At 43.7% G+C, this 17,004-nt stretch overlaps 1 protein-coding gene across 1 annotated transcript in view; it reads right to left on the bottom strand.

Annotated features, from left to right (window-relative positions):
* Positions 1–17,004, bottom strand: part of LOC144822182 (myosin regulatory light chain 2B, cardiac muscle isoform) — a 131,050-nt gene that overhangs the window by 79,275 nt on the left and 34,771 nt on the right. The window contains exons 2-5 of the mRNA XM_078679374.1: positions 14,865–14,954; positions 11,299–11,374; positions 9,265–9,369; positions 2,552–2,630 (exon numbers count right to left, since the gene is read on the bottom strand). Of these exons, the coding sequence (XP_078535500.1) occupies positions 2,552–2,630; positions 9,265–9,369; positions 11,299–11,374; positions 14,865–14,954 (350 nt within the window). The remainder of the gene's footprint in view (positions 1–2,551; positions 2,631–9,264; positions 9,370–11,298; positions 11,375–14,864; positions 14,955–17,004) is intronic.

The following is a 17,004-nucleotide window of genomic DNA, read 5'->3' on the forward strand; positions in this document are numbered from 1 at the left end:
TGCACCCATTGTGGACATCTGTTGTGTTAATTCCTCGGTCTGTGCAGCCTCATCCTCAAAGGATCAGGCCAGCATCTTCATAGCACATTTGGAAAAAAGGATTCCGTGTGCTGTCCCAGTCTTCGACATTCACAGCACGCGCCAGACAAGGGCACAAACAAGAAAGACGAACAAGACACTTATAGGGTTTATGGTGGGGCGACAAGCGAAGGAGGGGCTCGTGGAAAAGCATTGTCACAATTTTCAAAGCTAGTCAATTTGCGTAGATGATCCATTTCTTGGAAGACAAAAAAGAGAAGTTTCCCGAGGCTTTACAGAAACCATTAGCAGCCCTGCCTTGATGTGGGTAGCATGGGAATGCGCGCGCTAGTCAATGTCAATCGCGCGACCGTCATTGGAAACATGTGGCATCACCCTGTCATTCGCAAATGACTTTGTACCGTAGGGATGTTTTATAATCCGTGGCCATGAGCCTCCTCCAAGTCCCTTCATTAAGAGTTTACATCAGAGAGAAAAAAGGCAGTTTTGGTTTACATCTAACTAAACATTCACAAAACAACAAATTTCCTTTTCCAGATTTTTGGGGGCGGAAATCCTTAACAGTCGCTATATTCTATAGGGACAGGCGGACTAATGTGAAGAGAGTCTTTGCGTGGGTTACCAAATTTACAAAACTACTAGTATAGAGTCCAACTGATGTGGAGAAGTGTGGCTCACTGGTTAGAGGAGGCAGACCTGGAAGCAGAGGTCAGCCCGGGACCAGGGTTCAATTCCCGGCTCGGCGGGGTCTTGAGTCCTAAAATGTCCATGGACTCGACAATTCTCGCTCCGGTGCCTACTCGATTCACGGGTTCACACTCTGCGACTCTGGGCAATAGCTTGCTTAATCTCCACAACGGCCCCTCGCGGCGGGATGCCTGGCTTTCACCTTGTGGATACCCTGCTGGGGTTATCTCACAGGGGAATACCAGGACGGGTTCCCTAAGCACGCGCTTAGAAACCGCTCGGTGATTTGCGCTATATAAATTCCTGTACATTTACATGATAAACAAGGGAAAAGTTACACACAACCCCTTCTCAAGATTCGATATATTTTGTTTTATTACAAATTTGTTGAATAGCTAGTACAGTACTAGAGTCAAATGTTAAGCAGTTAAAAAACACATGGTCACATTATTTAAAAAAACGTATTTGCTAAAAAAGTTCAGAAATCACAATTTATATGCACAAATAATTACACTTAAAACACAAAATGAATTAACAAACAAATTGTCGATGCGGCGTTTCGGTGATCTACAAGCTCTGCACCTTCTTCAGGACATTGTTGTTCAAATAAAAACACCTTGTAGATCACCGAAACGCCGCATCGACAATTTGTTCGTTAATTTATTATTTGTGCATATAAATTGTGATTTCTGATTTTTTTAGCAAATACGTTTTTTTAAATAGTGTGACCATGGGTTTTTAACTGCTTAACATTTGACTCTAGTACTGTACTAGCTGTTCAACACTAGCCCACCTAGGATAGCAGACTGCTATTAACTCCAAAGAGACGGAAGCATCTCTGGAACCTGCTCAGGGCCACAAGAACGACCCATGCCCTAACCCAACTCTTAGCCAACGGCTCTAAGATTTTGTATGCACCGCCAAGCACCCCAGGGGGCCTTGTTATGAACTAAGGTTGGATGGGATGTAGTGAGCTACCCAGCTCTCTCTGATGTCCTCTGACCCCACGCAACCTGACATCCGGGCACAGCCAGGTGCGGCTGGAAGGTATAAATGTACAGGATCTCGACCGTTCGTGGTCAGTCCTGCACTATACATTAGAGTGTGTCCGTGATCTTTTACCTCCCTGCATGGCCTGACAGTGGCATCTTTATTTATTACTCTTTCGCGACCCACCAGAAATCAGCTGGCGACCCACGAGTGGGTTACAACCCACAGTTTGGGAAACACTGAAGTAGACAGAAACAAAATACAGCCCGTCTTGTGCTACATGCATTTTGGTTGACTTAAAGCCTGACCCCGGTGTGAGAGGGAAGAGTCCCAGGGAACTGGAAGAGACCCTTCAGCCATATGTGGCTGGGAAAGGTTGCCATCTTGAAATGGAATATTGAAGATACATCAATGAATAGGTAGAAGGAAAGTAATAGAATAAAATGTGCTTTCTTGAGATTGGCACGTAACGTTCAATTAGCCCCCATACTTTGCATTTATTAAATTTATTTTATGCTGACTCTTCAGTGATTGCAAACTAAATACGATTCGGGATCAGCAATGAATTGCTTTGACTTTTTTGGCTCGGAGAAAAATCTTCGGTAAAGGTGCACATTTTCAAAGCTATTGTTACTCTTAATAGTAAGAGTGTTCGAAGAATAATTCTGAGTCACTGATGTCCTAAGACGTCGATTGAATTAGATGCATTGATTGTGATCGAATAATCACGTCATGGGATTCCTGTATCTGCAATGCATGGGGTAGGATCACAGCCTTTTTGCCACACCACAACAAACACCAAAAATGCAAAAGGACATACAATTTATTAACTTACTAGTCTGCCTTAATATGGCCTTTCGCATCGGGGTCGAAAATCTTAAAAGCGTTTAAAAGGGTTTCCTCTGGGTCTGTGCCTGAAAAAAAGACATGGAGATGTTACAAAATAAAGTCTTACACATGCTTCATCTGGAGCGGAGCTTTTCAACATAGTTCTAGGAAGGTCGGATACATGCCAGGTTTTAGGATATAATAACAAACATACACATCATCCATCAGAACAAATCAGAAAGAACACCACACGTGCATCCCTTGCCACGCAACAGAACCAACCACTTAGGAACAACACAAAATATCCAACTGAGTGCATTAGGCAGAACACTCCCCACCCACCCAACTGGGCACAAATATACCTAGAGGTGAGCTTCACCAGGCTTGCAGCATTTTAAGCATTAATAAGTAACAACAGAACAGTAGACAAAAAACACATGTACACTAAAGATAGCTAGCAACAGCAACCCACTCCCCACAAAGCCATAGACTGTGGATGTTCAACAGGAAACTGCAGATGCAAGTATGTAAGCCCCCCACTGGCAGCAAGGCACTGCGTATACCAGTCTAAAAAGATGGCATGAAGCATTACTACCCACTAGACCACAATTACAGCCATATCATGCACATAGAAACACCACAACTACCGTTGATGACAAACCACATATCCAGAAAATAAACCTCAGGTTGATACAGACTCCAATCCATGGTGTAAATCGAATCCACCGGTGTGAGGCTATAGGACGTTTAATATACATATCTCTCCAACAATTTCATAGTCTGTGGTTATACTTAAAATCTGGTATGGATTCAGCATTCCTGGACATATGGTGGACACCCTTGATCTACAGCCATTAAAAATTCCACCGATGGGTAATAGTGTCCAGGCAGTGGTATGAGCAGAGTTGTGCTGGCAACTTGAACTTTTTGTGAGACTACTGCCTGAGTCAAAGTACACATTTCTAAGGACACCCCCAGGAGTGTGCAGCACATGTCCAGGAGGGAAGAGCTGCCCGAGGTGTGGAAATATTAAAGGAAGGTGAATAAGCAATGGTAACCTCATCTCTAGATCACAGGTCTATGGTGTCTACAAGAGTTGGATCCATTCCATGGCAGAATTTCTTGGTACCCACCTGTGTAGATAAATCTTGGATAAAGCCACTGTATCTAAATGTATTTACTGTGGATATCCTTAATATTGGGCAGAAATTCCTCACACCACAATACTGTACAACCTAGCTCTAGTGGCTCTGGCCAGTTCCTTAGGGTGACCATATGCCTCCAGGTCATTATAGAAATTGTTTACAGTCCTGGATATTTGTGTAAAACTTAACCCCTTCGATGCTTGTGACGGAACCGTTCCGTCATCAGTCACGGCTAAGCTGTGCTGATGACGGAATGGTTCCGTCACGACCGCACCCTGTTCTGGAATGTCCAGCACAGGGGCGGAATCGGCGCCGCACGGAAACGGTTAATACTTGGAGAGGGTATCCGTAATGACCTGGAGTGAGACGGCCGCATTAAGGGGCATATTTAAGAGAGGCTACTGTCCCGTTTGCATCACGCAAAGTGCTCTTAGTCAGATTTTTGAATCCACGGAAAGCTGGCTTTGATTGGTTTCATAAATTTGGAGTAAGGAAACGCAGTGCAAATCACTGCATTGCCTTACTCTGCAATTGGAGCCATTCCATGAGCATTGCGGTGGGTGTTTCCACGTAACTCCCATGGTTTTTGACGCATTCCCACATTTACCAAACCGGGTACACCTCGGAATGCGCCAAAATGCTGCGCCACCCCAGGTGAGGCGTAACGAGGAGAAATATGTTTATTTCACCTTGTTTTTTCTCTTTATATGTGTGCTGCATTATGCCATGGTGTAAGGGTGCCTGTGTAGGCACTAGGGGCTGTTGAAACAGCGCCAGTGCAGGGAGGAAGGGACAGGAATGTGCCATATTGTTTAAGTTTCGCAGTGACGCAGGGCAGGACAGCAAGGTGACTTATTGCGCTGTTCTGCGCCACTATTTTCATAAATATGCCCCCAAGTGCACTGGATTAAAGGCATTACTTGGTAATAAATTGCAAATGTATTTCTCCTGCTTTTTTCTCAACCATTATAGGATCTCAGCACCCTCAGCATCTATGGGACCCTACAGATGTTTTTGGTTCACCTGGGTACCAGCTCTGTCATGGCCACACCGGAGTATGGCTATAAGAAATGTGTTTTTTTCACCAATAGGAAGGGGTAGGTGCAAACAGCCAGAAGACAGGTGGACACCGGTCCGCCCAATATAACTGAATATGGGTTTAAGACAATCATCTGTGAGGCTATAGGAAAAAGCTCTTTCTGACGTTGAGGAGCAAAATCCAGGTGGTGAATGTCAGACACCCTCTCGTTCCTTTTCATGGTCTGACTTGACAGCGCAGCTGTTTCCAGACTATTATGAGATCATCACTACAGAGGGGCTCTGGCTCCACACACATGTAGAGAGACAGGAGAACAAGTGTTGCTTGGGCAAAACTTGTGCTCTTCACATAAAAGTGCTTGCCTTGTGATCATTTTGCTTATTTATGCAGCTACCTGGGTTTGAGTTTTCAGGGGCACACCTCAACATTTGTGGTCAGTATTGGAGGATTGCTGATTATGATACATATTTTTCTAACACTTTGGTGTCTGCTGTTGTACAACATGGATGTCTCAGTGTTATGGTAGAATAGTGTATAACTGAAACATTAATAAATAAATTATTTTTTTTAAAAAGACTTACATGAATTTTTGTGTCTGGCTTGACAGTGCATGTATGAGACAGACCTATTGTCATTGCCAGGGCTTGCTCAATATGACCTTTATCCACCAAACAATATCACTTGTCATTGCCCCTTCATTCTCTTCACTCAGATCTTACGTAAACTCTTTGGGGTGATACCTTGTGTGGCAAGTACCACCTCAAGCTGGACTGCAGGTTGTTACACGTGCGCCATGTGTAGACGATCTATCTGCTGTGTCTGGTGATCTAGTTATGTTACTAGAAAAGGATAAAATTGTTGTTTTCAACAATTGGTTTGCTTTTGACATAAGTGAATTAGTTTTTCAAATATTTGTTTTGCAATTTAATTAGCACAATTTTTTGAGCGATATAGACAGGGAGTCACGATTTACTGTGAAGTGCGTTTCTTGCCAAAATGTCCCAGATTTGTTTTGGGAAGAATTAAGTCCATTCCTCCGCACCCAGCAATGTCAGTACCATGACACCATACTACATGGTACACAGAGCAGGCACTGTCTCCACAACTCCTGACACTACACAGCTTCTCATCAGGAAACATCCTTTACCACGCAACTTTTACCATGCAGTGCTTTTACAACGCAGGTTTTACAACGAAAACCATTACAACGCATTGCACTGAGGGGCGCTCTAGGATAGGGAATAGTTTTAATTTACTATCCAACACCTTCCCTACTATTCACGGGGACTGGAGTTGGAATAGTAAATTAAACTATTCACTATCCAGCACCCCCCAAACCAATGCGTTATAAAGGCATGCGTTGTAAAACTTGCGTTGTTACAGCATGCGTGGTAAAAGCATGCGTTGTAACAACGTACATCCCTTCTCATCATCTCGGTCTCTATATCTTGGCTCATTCAGGACAAGTAATATTTATCTGGCTTCCCATAATCTAGAACAAAGAAACTTGCTATTCCAAACCTGACCGACAAATGCTCTACCAGTCCCAGCAGAGCACAATAACACTAAATATTCCAAATAAATTGCTGACTTCGAGCTTAAAATTGAAATGTGGCAATGCGCAAGAGGTGTTTAACTTCTGTCTACAAAGGATGCGTCAAACCCAGATGTTTATGATAACAACTAACAATTTAAATATATTCCATTCAGAATAATTGCTTATCATTGGATCCCATGTGGATATCCTGAACACCTGGCATGGATCCTCGTGGACTACCACTGGATAACCCTGCCCTACAGACTCTCACGGTGTATTGAATCCGATGGAAACGGCTTACTGTAAAAAAAAATACCTTTATCGTTAGATCGTAAGGCGATTACAGTTTTTCTTACTAACTCATTTTCACTTTATGGGGCTCCATTCCTTCCAAAATGTCAATTCTCTTCCCTTATCTAACAATTTGCGAGTGTAGCCATACTTAGGCTTCTTTTCTCCTGCCCTTGTCTTTGTCTCACAAAAGTGCTTTTTAAGGTTTACTTAGATATCTTTGTGTTTCAAACCTCTGTTGATCTCACCCTTGAAAGACGATCAGTACAATAAATGATCAGTTGAACCGGTATTGATCTACCTCACACTGGACCGGCCCATAGACCAGAGGTGCGCCATGGTTCTTACTCGCTGCCACGTCATTGGTGACCACGGCTAGGGTAGGATCTAACGTCTTACTCAGTGAATGGCGCTGGTAGTGGCTTGTGTCTGCAAGGAAGGTACTGTGGAGTAGACCCACTTGAGTACTGTGTCGCGCTGCCTGATGTTGAGCTTGGATTCCACGTGTCCATGTTGCTGGTGGACGGCGTGTGGTCACGGGGTGGGCTTCCATGTAAGTCACACACAGATCTCAAGACCCACAGATCGGTTTTAGCTCTTTAGGGCCTCCCCCGCTGTGTTCATAAGGATTCCTTTGAGCCAACAAGCTGATGAGCTCTCCTGGGATGCACCTGTGTGCCTGTGGAGAGGTACTGTGACCCGTGAAGACTTGGGCACCATTTCAGCAACCCCTGATGACTTTTTTCTGCTTCTTAATACTTTTTGCTCTCTACTGATGAGGGGCTAAACCCAGAAACACGTGTCTAGAGATAACAGCACTACCTGCACCAACTTTGGTGAAAGACTACAGCAACTTAGAAAGTAAGCGTACTGCATTTACCAGGATGCAATGGGGTGAACTGTCCTGGGATGAGAGTGTGCTCTCTCCCCCCTTTGTTCAAAAGGATCCCTTCTCCATCAGTGTTGACACTAAAAGCACATAAAAGGCCAACTCTTTCAAGTCCTCGCTTGCGTTCCCAAGCGGAGCGCACCGCCAGTGACGCACGTGCACACGAGGCCTCCACAGCACATGGCGGCAGTGTGAGGGGCACCAGATGAAGTTGATACTCGCGCACTTCCAGGGGCAGACCGGCGCGTCTATGCATCAATAAAAATTCTTTTCTTGGGATTTTGTTTTAGAAGATGGAATTATCCATGCATTATTGATTAGCTGGTAAATAAAGTGGTGGCTTTGATGTACAAGATCTCTGCTTTCTATGCTAACACTCTCATCTGGTTGGCATTACATAAATACAATTTGTGTCTGGGATCAGGGCACTGGCTCCTCAGCCCTGGTTCATGCCACCTCCCCCCTCCATCCTACGCCCCTCCCCAGGGTCGCCAGCTCGAGGGGACCCTTCTTCCGGCTCTTAAAACGATACTTTGTTCACCCCGCAGTCACTTCCGGCGGCCTGGTCTCCATCTATAATTGCACTACAAAGGCCTCGCATCCCAATTAGTTTTCATTGGGAATGCGCAGTGTTTTTGGCTCGGTTCAGTGGGCATGACAAACCCAACCAGAAGGGCGTGACAAAAGCAGCTGTGAATCTCTCCCCGTTCGCAAATGAAAAAAAACCTGTTCTGCGAATGGGCAGCAGGAATCAGGCAAACTGTGCGCACGGGAGCGGTGGGGAGCCGAGGGCACGGTGTACCAGAGAGAAGGGAGCAGCAGAGTGGAGAAGGAGACAGAGGGGAGGGTGGATGGTAAAGGAGCAGAAAAAAGAGAGAGGGAAAGAGGGAAAAAAGAGGGGAGCGGGAGGAAGGAAAGGGTGAGCGAGAGAGAGGAAAAGGGAAGGCATAGATAAGACGAAGGGAACGAAAGGAGAGTAAGGGAGAGACAGAGTTGTCGAAGACAGATGGAAGCAGAAACAAAGGGGCAGAGAGAACAGAGAGTAGAAAGGAGGAAATGGGAGGGAAGGAAAAGAGAGACATGAGATAGCAAAGAGAATAGTAGGACGGAAAGGGAGAATACCGAGGAAGTGGGGGAAAGGTATGGACAGAGAGAGAACGAAAGGGAAATGGAAAGAAAGGTTAAGAGGGCAGTGGAAGGCAAGTGAAGATAAGAGTAAGAAAGAATGAAATTTGCTGAGCATTTAGGATCAGCATTAGCCTTTTTTAATAAGGGAATTTAAGGGAGAGTCTTGTGATACCAAGACATACCTACGCTAACCAGGCTGGATGGCTCTGAGGTTCGACAAAGAGTCTGGGTTATTGCTTTCAGTCTGTCCAGGACGGTGGGATCAAAACACATTCGGACCTGCTTAAGTTGCAACTGAGCGGAGCCACCTCTCCAGTGCTTCCAAAACAGAACATGCGTGTTATTCAAATCAGCCTTGCCTTTGGTATCTCTCGGCTTTATGCTGGACATTGTTGGGGAGAAGTCCATGTTTCCATTGATATCGAGTCCTGATGCCTTCTCAGCCCATTAGACCTGCTTGTCTGGGGCAGGTCTAATGGGTTGCAATGGGTAGGCGTCTGCAATGGGTAGGCGTCTGCACTGCCCTTTTCCTTTCTTGTGGGCATGATGCAATTAACCTGTTTACCACTTGTACTCCACTTTTTATGTGATTAAATCCCACGAGCACCCACAACACACTATCTTGTCCTCAACCAAGAACCTGACCTCAGTAGGATGTTGCAGTTGAAAACATGGTCGCCAGGCGGCATACCTTTGAGTTTCTCACCAAACATGGTGAGGAAGACGGTGAAGTTGATGGCTCCGGGCGCTTCTTTTACCATGTCTTCCAGTTCCTCGCTCTTCACATTGATGCGGCCTGAAACACAAAACAAGAAGAAGACACTAAGCCTAAAAAACACCTGGCAGAGCAAACAAAGAATCCTGGCGCATCTGCCCAGGGAGACATTAACTAGGGAAAAACATGTGTGATGCTTATAACGTGATCAAAATGAAAATAAAGTTTTAGAAAAAAAAAACTTGGGAAAAACATGTTACCGTAAGGGCAGGAATCACACATGTTCAGTAATGTTCAGCGGAAAAGCAACACAGTCTATTTAACTGCAGATCAGCTATTCACACCTTAAGTGAAGCAAAAGCAGGGATGAAGGCATTCGTGTTTTGGATGGGGGCGTTCCTCAAAAAGAAGGATTATTCACACCTGCTGGGAGCAGTGTGCTATTCTTCGTCATTAACTCAGGACACAAAAATCTCAGAAAAATTAGATCGAGATAGCAAAATGAAGGGAGGAAAAAGAAACGTAAAGGACAGAGACAAGTAGAAATGGTTAACGATAAGGGCACTAATACTAAGGGAAATGTACATCTGACATTAAAAAAGTCAGAGGGGAACACAAGCAGGTAGAGGTGGGAAAAAGAGAAAATAAATTGGAAAGACACAATCAAAAATTAAGGGAGTAGCGTCAAAAGGGAATAAAACATTAAAATAAGGGAGGCGATACATAGAGTCCCTTTGCCCCAGTAAGTGAAAGGAAAAAGGTGAAATGCAAGTGAAAGGTTTGTCGAGATTTTCCAAACAATTGTATGATTTTTTTTAAATAATCACAAAAAATGAACCTAGAGATTGCGACTAACATCTCTAGAATACTTATAGAAAAAAAAACATAGGGCGCCCTTTATGCGCATGGTGTGGGTTAAAGCTTGTAACTGCTGTTGTGGTGGCGGTGAACAGATAACTCTCCAATTCAGCAATCAGCGGCTAAAAGGTGACCACTGAAGCTTTGCAAAGGGCCTGACGCCTTTGTATTTGGTTAAAATCTGCAAATCATGCAGCATAGGGTGGATCATGTGACAAGTGCAGTAAAATCCGTAATTATGCATAAAACATTGCAGCCACAGAACTGCACACCCCCAGGTTATAAGTGTATTTATTGTTGATGTCTTTATAATTATATTTCCTTTTTTTATTTAAAAGCCATTTTAGTCTGTCTTTTTTGTCCATTGACATAGACACAAATACTCTAATACATATAGCTTGTATTTTACGTGTGCAACTTTTCAGTTAAATATGCAGCACTAGTGAATGTTTTTGTAATTTATTAACTGTGGTTTCTTAATTTTGCCTGTGTATTTTGTTGTTTTCTAAGAGCATTGTGTTTGTAAATGAAGAGTCTATATTTTCAATCTAATAAACATTACTATATGACTTTGGTTGCTTGGAGCCAAAAGTATAGCTATCAATAGTGCAGCAGGTAAAGATGCATCCCAATTAGTGGCTATTTTATTTTACGATTAAATCAGTAGATAGATGTAAAATGCTCTTTTCTGCATTTGGGCTTAGGACACCCTTTCTACTCAAGTGTTTGCAAGAACCGTGATTTTAGTGGCACCTGCCTATAGGGGAAATCGCCTGCACTCGCCTAAGACTGACAGTATTAATAGGGCCAGCAATGAATGATGTCACAGTAGGTCTCAAACCCAAGCAGACGTCATCTTAGAAGCTTTCTGGAAAGTCTATTGTTGATGATTGTTAGGTAAATGAACTTGTGTTTTTTCCTCTTCACTAGATAGCCCCTTTAAATATCGAGTTGTTTACAGTTAAAAAATTGTCCCTAAAAAGTAACGAGCTATTAAAACATATTAAAAAAGTAAACAAGTTGACCCGTGCTGAGGCCAAACAAGAAGTGCACCCAAAACTTGGCTATATTGCGTTTTTATGATTTTGGGTGAGATCACTGAGGTAATGTGTGGAACATCTCGTTGCAAAGTAGCCTTAAGTGAAGTTTTACCCAAAGCAGCGAAGGTGTCTCTCAGATCCCCTTTATCGATGAAGCCGTCTCTGTTCTGATCCATGATGGTGAATGCCTGGAGAGAACAGAAGACTGTGTTATTCCTTCATAGTTGTCACACCCTTGACACACTCACTTTACAGTTATTAATGCTACCATTTTATATAAAGCGGGGTCTGAAATCCAGCAATAATACCCCAATAAGGTTATAACGTTAACGCCACTAGGGGGTGTCCCGCTACCCCTAACTATAGAGTTCTAGTGAAAACAATATGCAGTAAAAGTGTGGAACACAAGGTGATAACACTGCATCTGATGTACCAAACATGTATTCTGTTTCTTGGGGTGTTACCATTAGGCGTTTGCTAGTGAAAAGAGCCCTGAAGCAATATGGGCAGGGCAACTGGAATTATGGGGTGGGGAGGTCAAAATTATGCGGCAGAGTTGAGTAAATTATGTTGCGTAACGCATTACATTTTGTGATCGTAATACTTCATTGTTTTGTCATTGTTATGCTTGTTAACACTGTCTGGACGTTAGTTGCACCTCATTTGTATTAACCCTGGGGGTAGTTCGCGAAGTAGCGCTACGTGTAGCTACGAGAAGTGCACTTCGCACTACGCTAGCTACGCGTAGCACTACGCGAACTGTGTAGTACCCTGTTCGCACTGTGCAAGATGCCGTTTTCAATGATGGATCAGTGTGGACAAGCATCCGGCACTGTGCAATCATTGAAAACGGTATCTTGCACAGTGCGAGCTGTAGTTTTCTGACACTCGAGTAGATTTTTACTCGAGCGGCAGCTTTCTCAACGCGGACTGGTAGTTTCTCATCACAAGCGGTTGCGAACATACGCGACCACTCGCAATGAGAAACCTGACCTCCCCGCGTTGATTATCTTGCCGGGAGTTTTATTTTCCACGATCTCGATCAGCAACTTGATGTTGCTGATCGCGAACGAGGAAAAAGTCTCGCCGGGAGGTCATTTTGCTTACTCACGGTTGCCAACATGACGTTGAGGACCGCGAGCAAGCAAACAATTACCGCTGCCCTACGCTACGCATGTTTGCACTGTGCTACATGCAATTCGCATAGCACGAAGATGCGGAAACTTCGCAAACTACGCGAGTGTAGCGTAGTGCTTTGCCCAGGGTTTCTTTTTTACTCGTTTAATGCCCAAATATAGCAATATTCAACAGAAAGGTGGCTAGTCCATCTTTGCCAAAGGTTGTCTGCTGTGAGGTGACAGGTGCAGCTGCATTTTTAGTAACTTTTGAACCGATTAACCCCCCCAAAAAAATTTGGGGGTTAAAAGCTGCAGATTATGCAGTAGATGATGGATCCTGTGGCAAATGAGGCAAATCTATAAATAGGTGGAAAATACCACCGCTGGACAATTGCATCATTCCAGTAGCCCTGAATATGGTATCTTCGCATTAATCTAAAACTGCTGGAATGGTAGTAACATCTAGTAACTAAATTACTACGAACTCTATGTGAGAATGTAAGGATCAGCACAGTGCGGAGCATCATTAACCGGTAAAGCTACTAAACACGGTTCCATGGTTGATAAAGGGGCCTCCATTCAAATAAAAATGAGTCTGCAGCTGCTTCCATTGGCTGGGTCTGAAGAGTCACATGCCTGCATTCGCTGATTTAGGTAGTGCAAAAGCGTTATTGGCTTACTCTGGTAGAAAGACGCTTTCATTGGCTTAATCGTGGATTATATTTGTGTTCTGCATCAGTGAGCAGGCAAGCCCTCATTTCACAGAATAAGGCAGCAAACATGCTTCCACTAGGACTACGAGGTATTAGGCACAAAAGCATGCCTGTAAAAGCACACCTACTGCCATATGGCATGTCGAATCACGTGGTAAGCATGCTATAACTTTAAAAACATGTAGTAGGCATGTTAATCAGGGAGCAAACATAATTGTACTGATTGGCTCAGGTAGTACAGAACTGCACCGCCTGAACCAGGTAGTAAACAAGCTTGTATTGGCCCATTCGGGTACCATTAATGCTCGCTCTGGCTGGTTTGTGCAGCAAACATGCTTCCCTGGGCAGAATGAGATCACAAGCATGTTAAACTACGGGTTCACATGCAAGCATGGTTCAGTTGTCTGATCCAGGTGATGGGCAGGATTCATTGGTGCAAGCGGGTAGGATAATTCTGCGGTAGCTGATGTATTTGGTAAAATAACTTCGGTACCATTTACTCAGTACTTTCAATGTTTGGGTTAATCAGTTAACTGACAGTGCAGTAAATAGCAAGCAGGCTGAGTTGTACAGTGAATATGCTGTACTTGCATCAATCACATATAAAACATGATTTTGTTGTCTGAATTGGGAAGAATATATCTGCACTGACGGTTTCAGATAATACGCATGCGCACTTTGGGTGACCAGGGCGGTATCCAATGTTTGTTGGCCTCAGGCAGCAATTGTGTTATCATTGGCCTTCATTGGCCGATTTGAGCAGTATTCGTGGTTAATTTGGCTGGTCTAGGAAGTATATATGCTCTCATTTAATCAGATATACATCACTCTTGCATGAGCATTGAGAGACACAAAGAGGAACTGCCAAATACTATGTCATGCCACATTCACACATTTAGGACTTGTGCATATGCAAGCTGAGGCTGTGTGCATCTTTGTGAATCCTCCATTTACTGTTTACACTCAGGTGTGAATTGCTCCACTCTCTCTGCACTTTCATCGTAGGAATTGCAACTTTCATCGTCATATTTGAATCTCGTGCCCACCCCCATCATCCAATAATACCTACCTAAAATTTAAATGTGCTGACCTGAGGCTTGAATGCCCCATCCTGCACTGGTCTTCTCCCTGGGTTCTTTTATCCTCAGGTAGCAAGCACCACTGATTCTGTCCAGTAATTCTCAGGCATGAATCCTGCATTGTGCACTGTTCCTCTCCCTAAGTTCAGATATCATCAGATATGACCCACTCTGAGTGAACGCTCATCTGTCCTCTTATTCTTAGGCATTCATCTGCCATCCTGCACTGTTCTACTCCCTGGGGTGTGTTACCTTCAGCTGTGAATCACCCCTGAGTGAATCCTCGTCTGCTCTGTCGTTCTCAGGCATGAATCCTCCATTGCTCAGTGCTCTCCTTATCCTTTCGCGTAAATCAACCCATGTACTATTCCCAGGAGGGAAACCATCACCTTCTCAGTAGGTTATAATCAGATATGAGGGCTCTGTCCAGTTACCCTCAAGCATGTCATTCCCTACTTTGTTACCTAGTACGCTTCTCCCAGTCGCTCCCTCCTTTGATCCCTCACTTTATTCTTGTCCTCTCCCATATTATCTCTCCTCAGGCCTTTCCAATGGTCGCTGGCCAGAGATGCAAAACAGTCCCATTTCACTCCCTAAACTGTGATCCAGTACACGTCTCCCAGTCGGTACCTACTCCGATCCCTTACTTTACTGTTTGTCGTCACGTACATACTCTGTCCTCAGGACTGACCATTGGTTGCTGGCCAATGATGAGAAGCATCCTAATTTCTCAAACTATGAAAGCAAAAAAGAGCTTGAGCAGGTCACCTCTTTAAACTCCTGGATCTGACTTTGATCGAACATGGAGAAGACATTGGAACCGGCTCCTTCTGCCTTCTTCTTCAACTTCTTGGGAGCCTGTGGAAGAAGTTACAGACAGAAAATATAAGTTCTGTTAATATCGCCCCCCAGTTGCTTCACTCTGTGGGCACTGGATGGAGGTCAAGAAACCAAGTAAATCAACATACATTTTTTTACATTGTTCATGCATACCAGGCAACAAAAGACATGATTTATATATCACTAACACTGTTAGACACTGGATACAAAAGATTTGGATGAGACTAGAATTGTTTCACCCCCTCAGTTATCTGGGGGTCTTCATCAGTACAACATAACTGATCTACAACGCTGTGCTCGGCAACAAAGTGTCAATTCCTAATTACTTCTAAATACATCAACATTAATAGACGGGACACTGCAAACTACCTTCGAGTATGCAATAGCGGCACCATCATATTTTGCCAGTTTAAGCACTATTGCACAGTAACAGGATACATTATTTCCTCAGTATAATATTTCTGTTACGAGGAAGATATCAATGGTAGACTGCAGAAGAATGAACTTGCATCATTCGCCTACATCTCTAATCCCGTTTCAGAAGAGCAGCGGTCCACCACACAACCTGATACGGCCAGGCATGTTGGCAGCGTCCCGTGCGCCGGGCTGCATCGGGTTGTGTGGTAGACCGCTGTGATTCTGATTTGTGTGTATTCTTTTAGGGTTGCAGTTTGCAACAGCTTGAACTTAGGGCTCAAACAAGCCACCAGTCATTCTGAAGGATATCAAAGACCAGGGAGTCAAACATTGCTTTGCAGTGAACGGGACACCACTGATTCTCCCTGTTTTGTTTTCCTGACGGCACCAGTCTCTTGCTTTTACCACCTACATTAATTACCATAAGTAACTATGAGGGCATCCAATGTGTGATAATTAAAACAAGTACGGAAAACAAAATTCCTCACTTGAAGAGCCCTCATAATGGGCAAGCATGTTTTGCATCTGAGAGTATCCATGATCAATGCAAAGTTTTCAAGAGAAGGGTGACATTATTATATGGTTATACCAAATTCATAACTGTGTGCGGATTTAAGTTAACTTAGGATAGGATAAGTGCTGATCTGTTACCCTTAATTTTAGTAAAGGATGATGTTGGGTCACATTCATTTACATTATGGTGGGTTACTAATCTTATTTATTATGGCTCCCTTGGGTAAAACGGATAGTGTTCTTTAAGCTGATGTTTTTCAAGGAATATGTAAGGTTTTCTTATACCACGTAGTAGCATTTGATAACAGTAGACATTAATTACTAAGATGTTTTAGTAACTACATCTAAAGAAAGTGAGTGAAACAAATTGCTTCAGGAAAGTTATACTTCTCTACAAAGATGACAAATGAATCTGTGTTAGAGTTCAAAAACTAAAAAACCTTGGAGTTTACCATTCATCTTTAGTCATATAATCATAGCTACCGCCCTGCGGACACACTGCTCTGGACCTCACACATGACATCACAAATTACAACTGCCAATAACTGCCCTGGTGCTTCATACCGGGCCTGGGGCACATACAGGATGTTCTCTGACCATCCCATACATGTTGCAAACAAAAGGCACATACCTTAGCCATGCCCTATGTCTATCTCACAAAACGGCATGGGACATAGATTTTTACAAAAATTATTATTATTTGCCATTTGTAAAGTGCGCCGCTGCCATTGGGTTTCCCGGCGCTAAACACTATAGGGGCGTTACTGAAGACACTGCCATTAAAAGAGCCATGTTTTTAAGAGTTTGCGGAACTGCATTAATGAGGTACCATTTCTCATTTACTGAGGCAAGGCATTCCATGGTCTTGGACCTAGGTACGCAAAAGAGCGACCAATCTATTGAACCCGATGTATTCTTGGTGCACAGTATTATCCCTGGTTAGCAGATCCCAGCGGGAAGGACTATACAAGGAGGCTAGCTCTTGTATATATTTAGGGCCAAGCCCTGCCTTAGCTTGGAACATGAAACAGAGGGCTTTGAATTGTATTCTTTTTCCAAACAGTAACCAATGTAGCTCCCGAAGAATGGGGGAGGCCGCAGTTCTACTTCAGGAGCGAGCGAGAAGCCTGGCGCGGAG

This window comes from Lissotriton helveticus, chromosome 3_1 (genome assembly GCF_964261635.1).
Source record: "Lissotriton helveticus chromosome 3_1, aLisHel1.1, whole genome shotgun sequence".
Taxonomy (NCBI): Eukaryota; Metazoa; Chordata; class Amphibia; order Caudata; family Salamandridae; genus Lissotriton; species Lissotriton helveticus.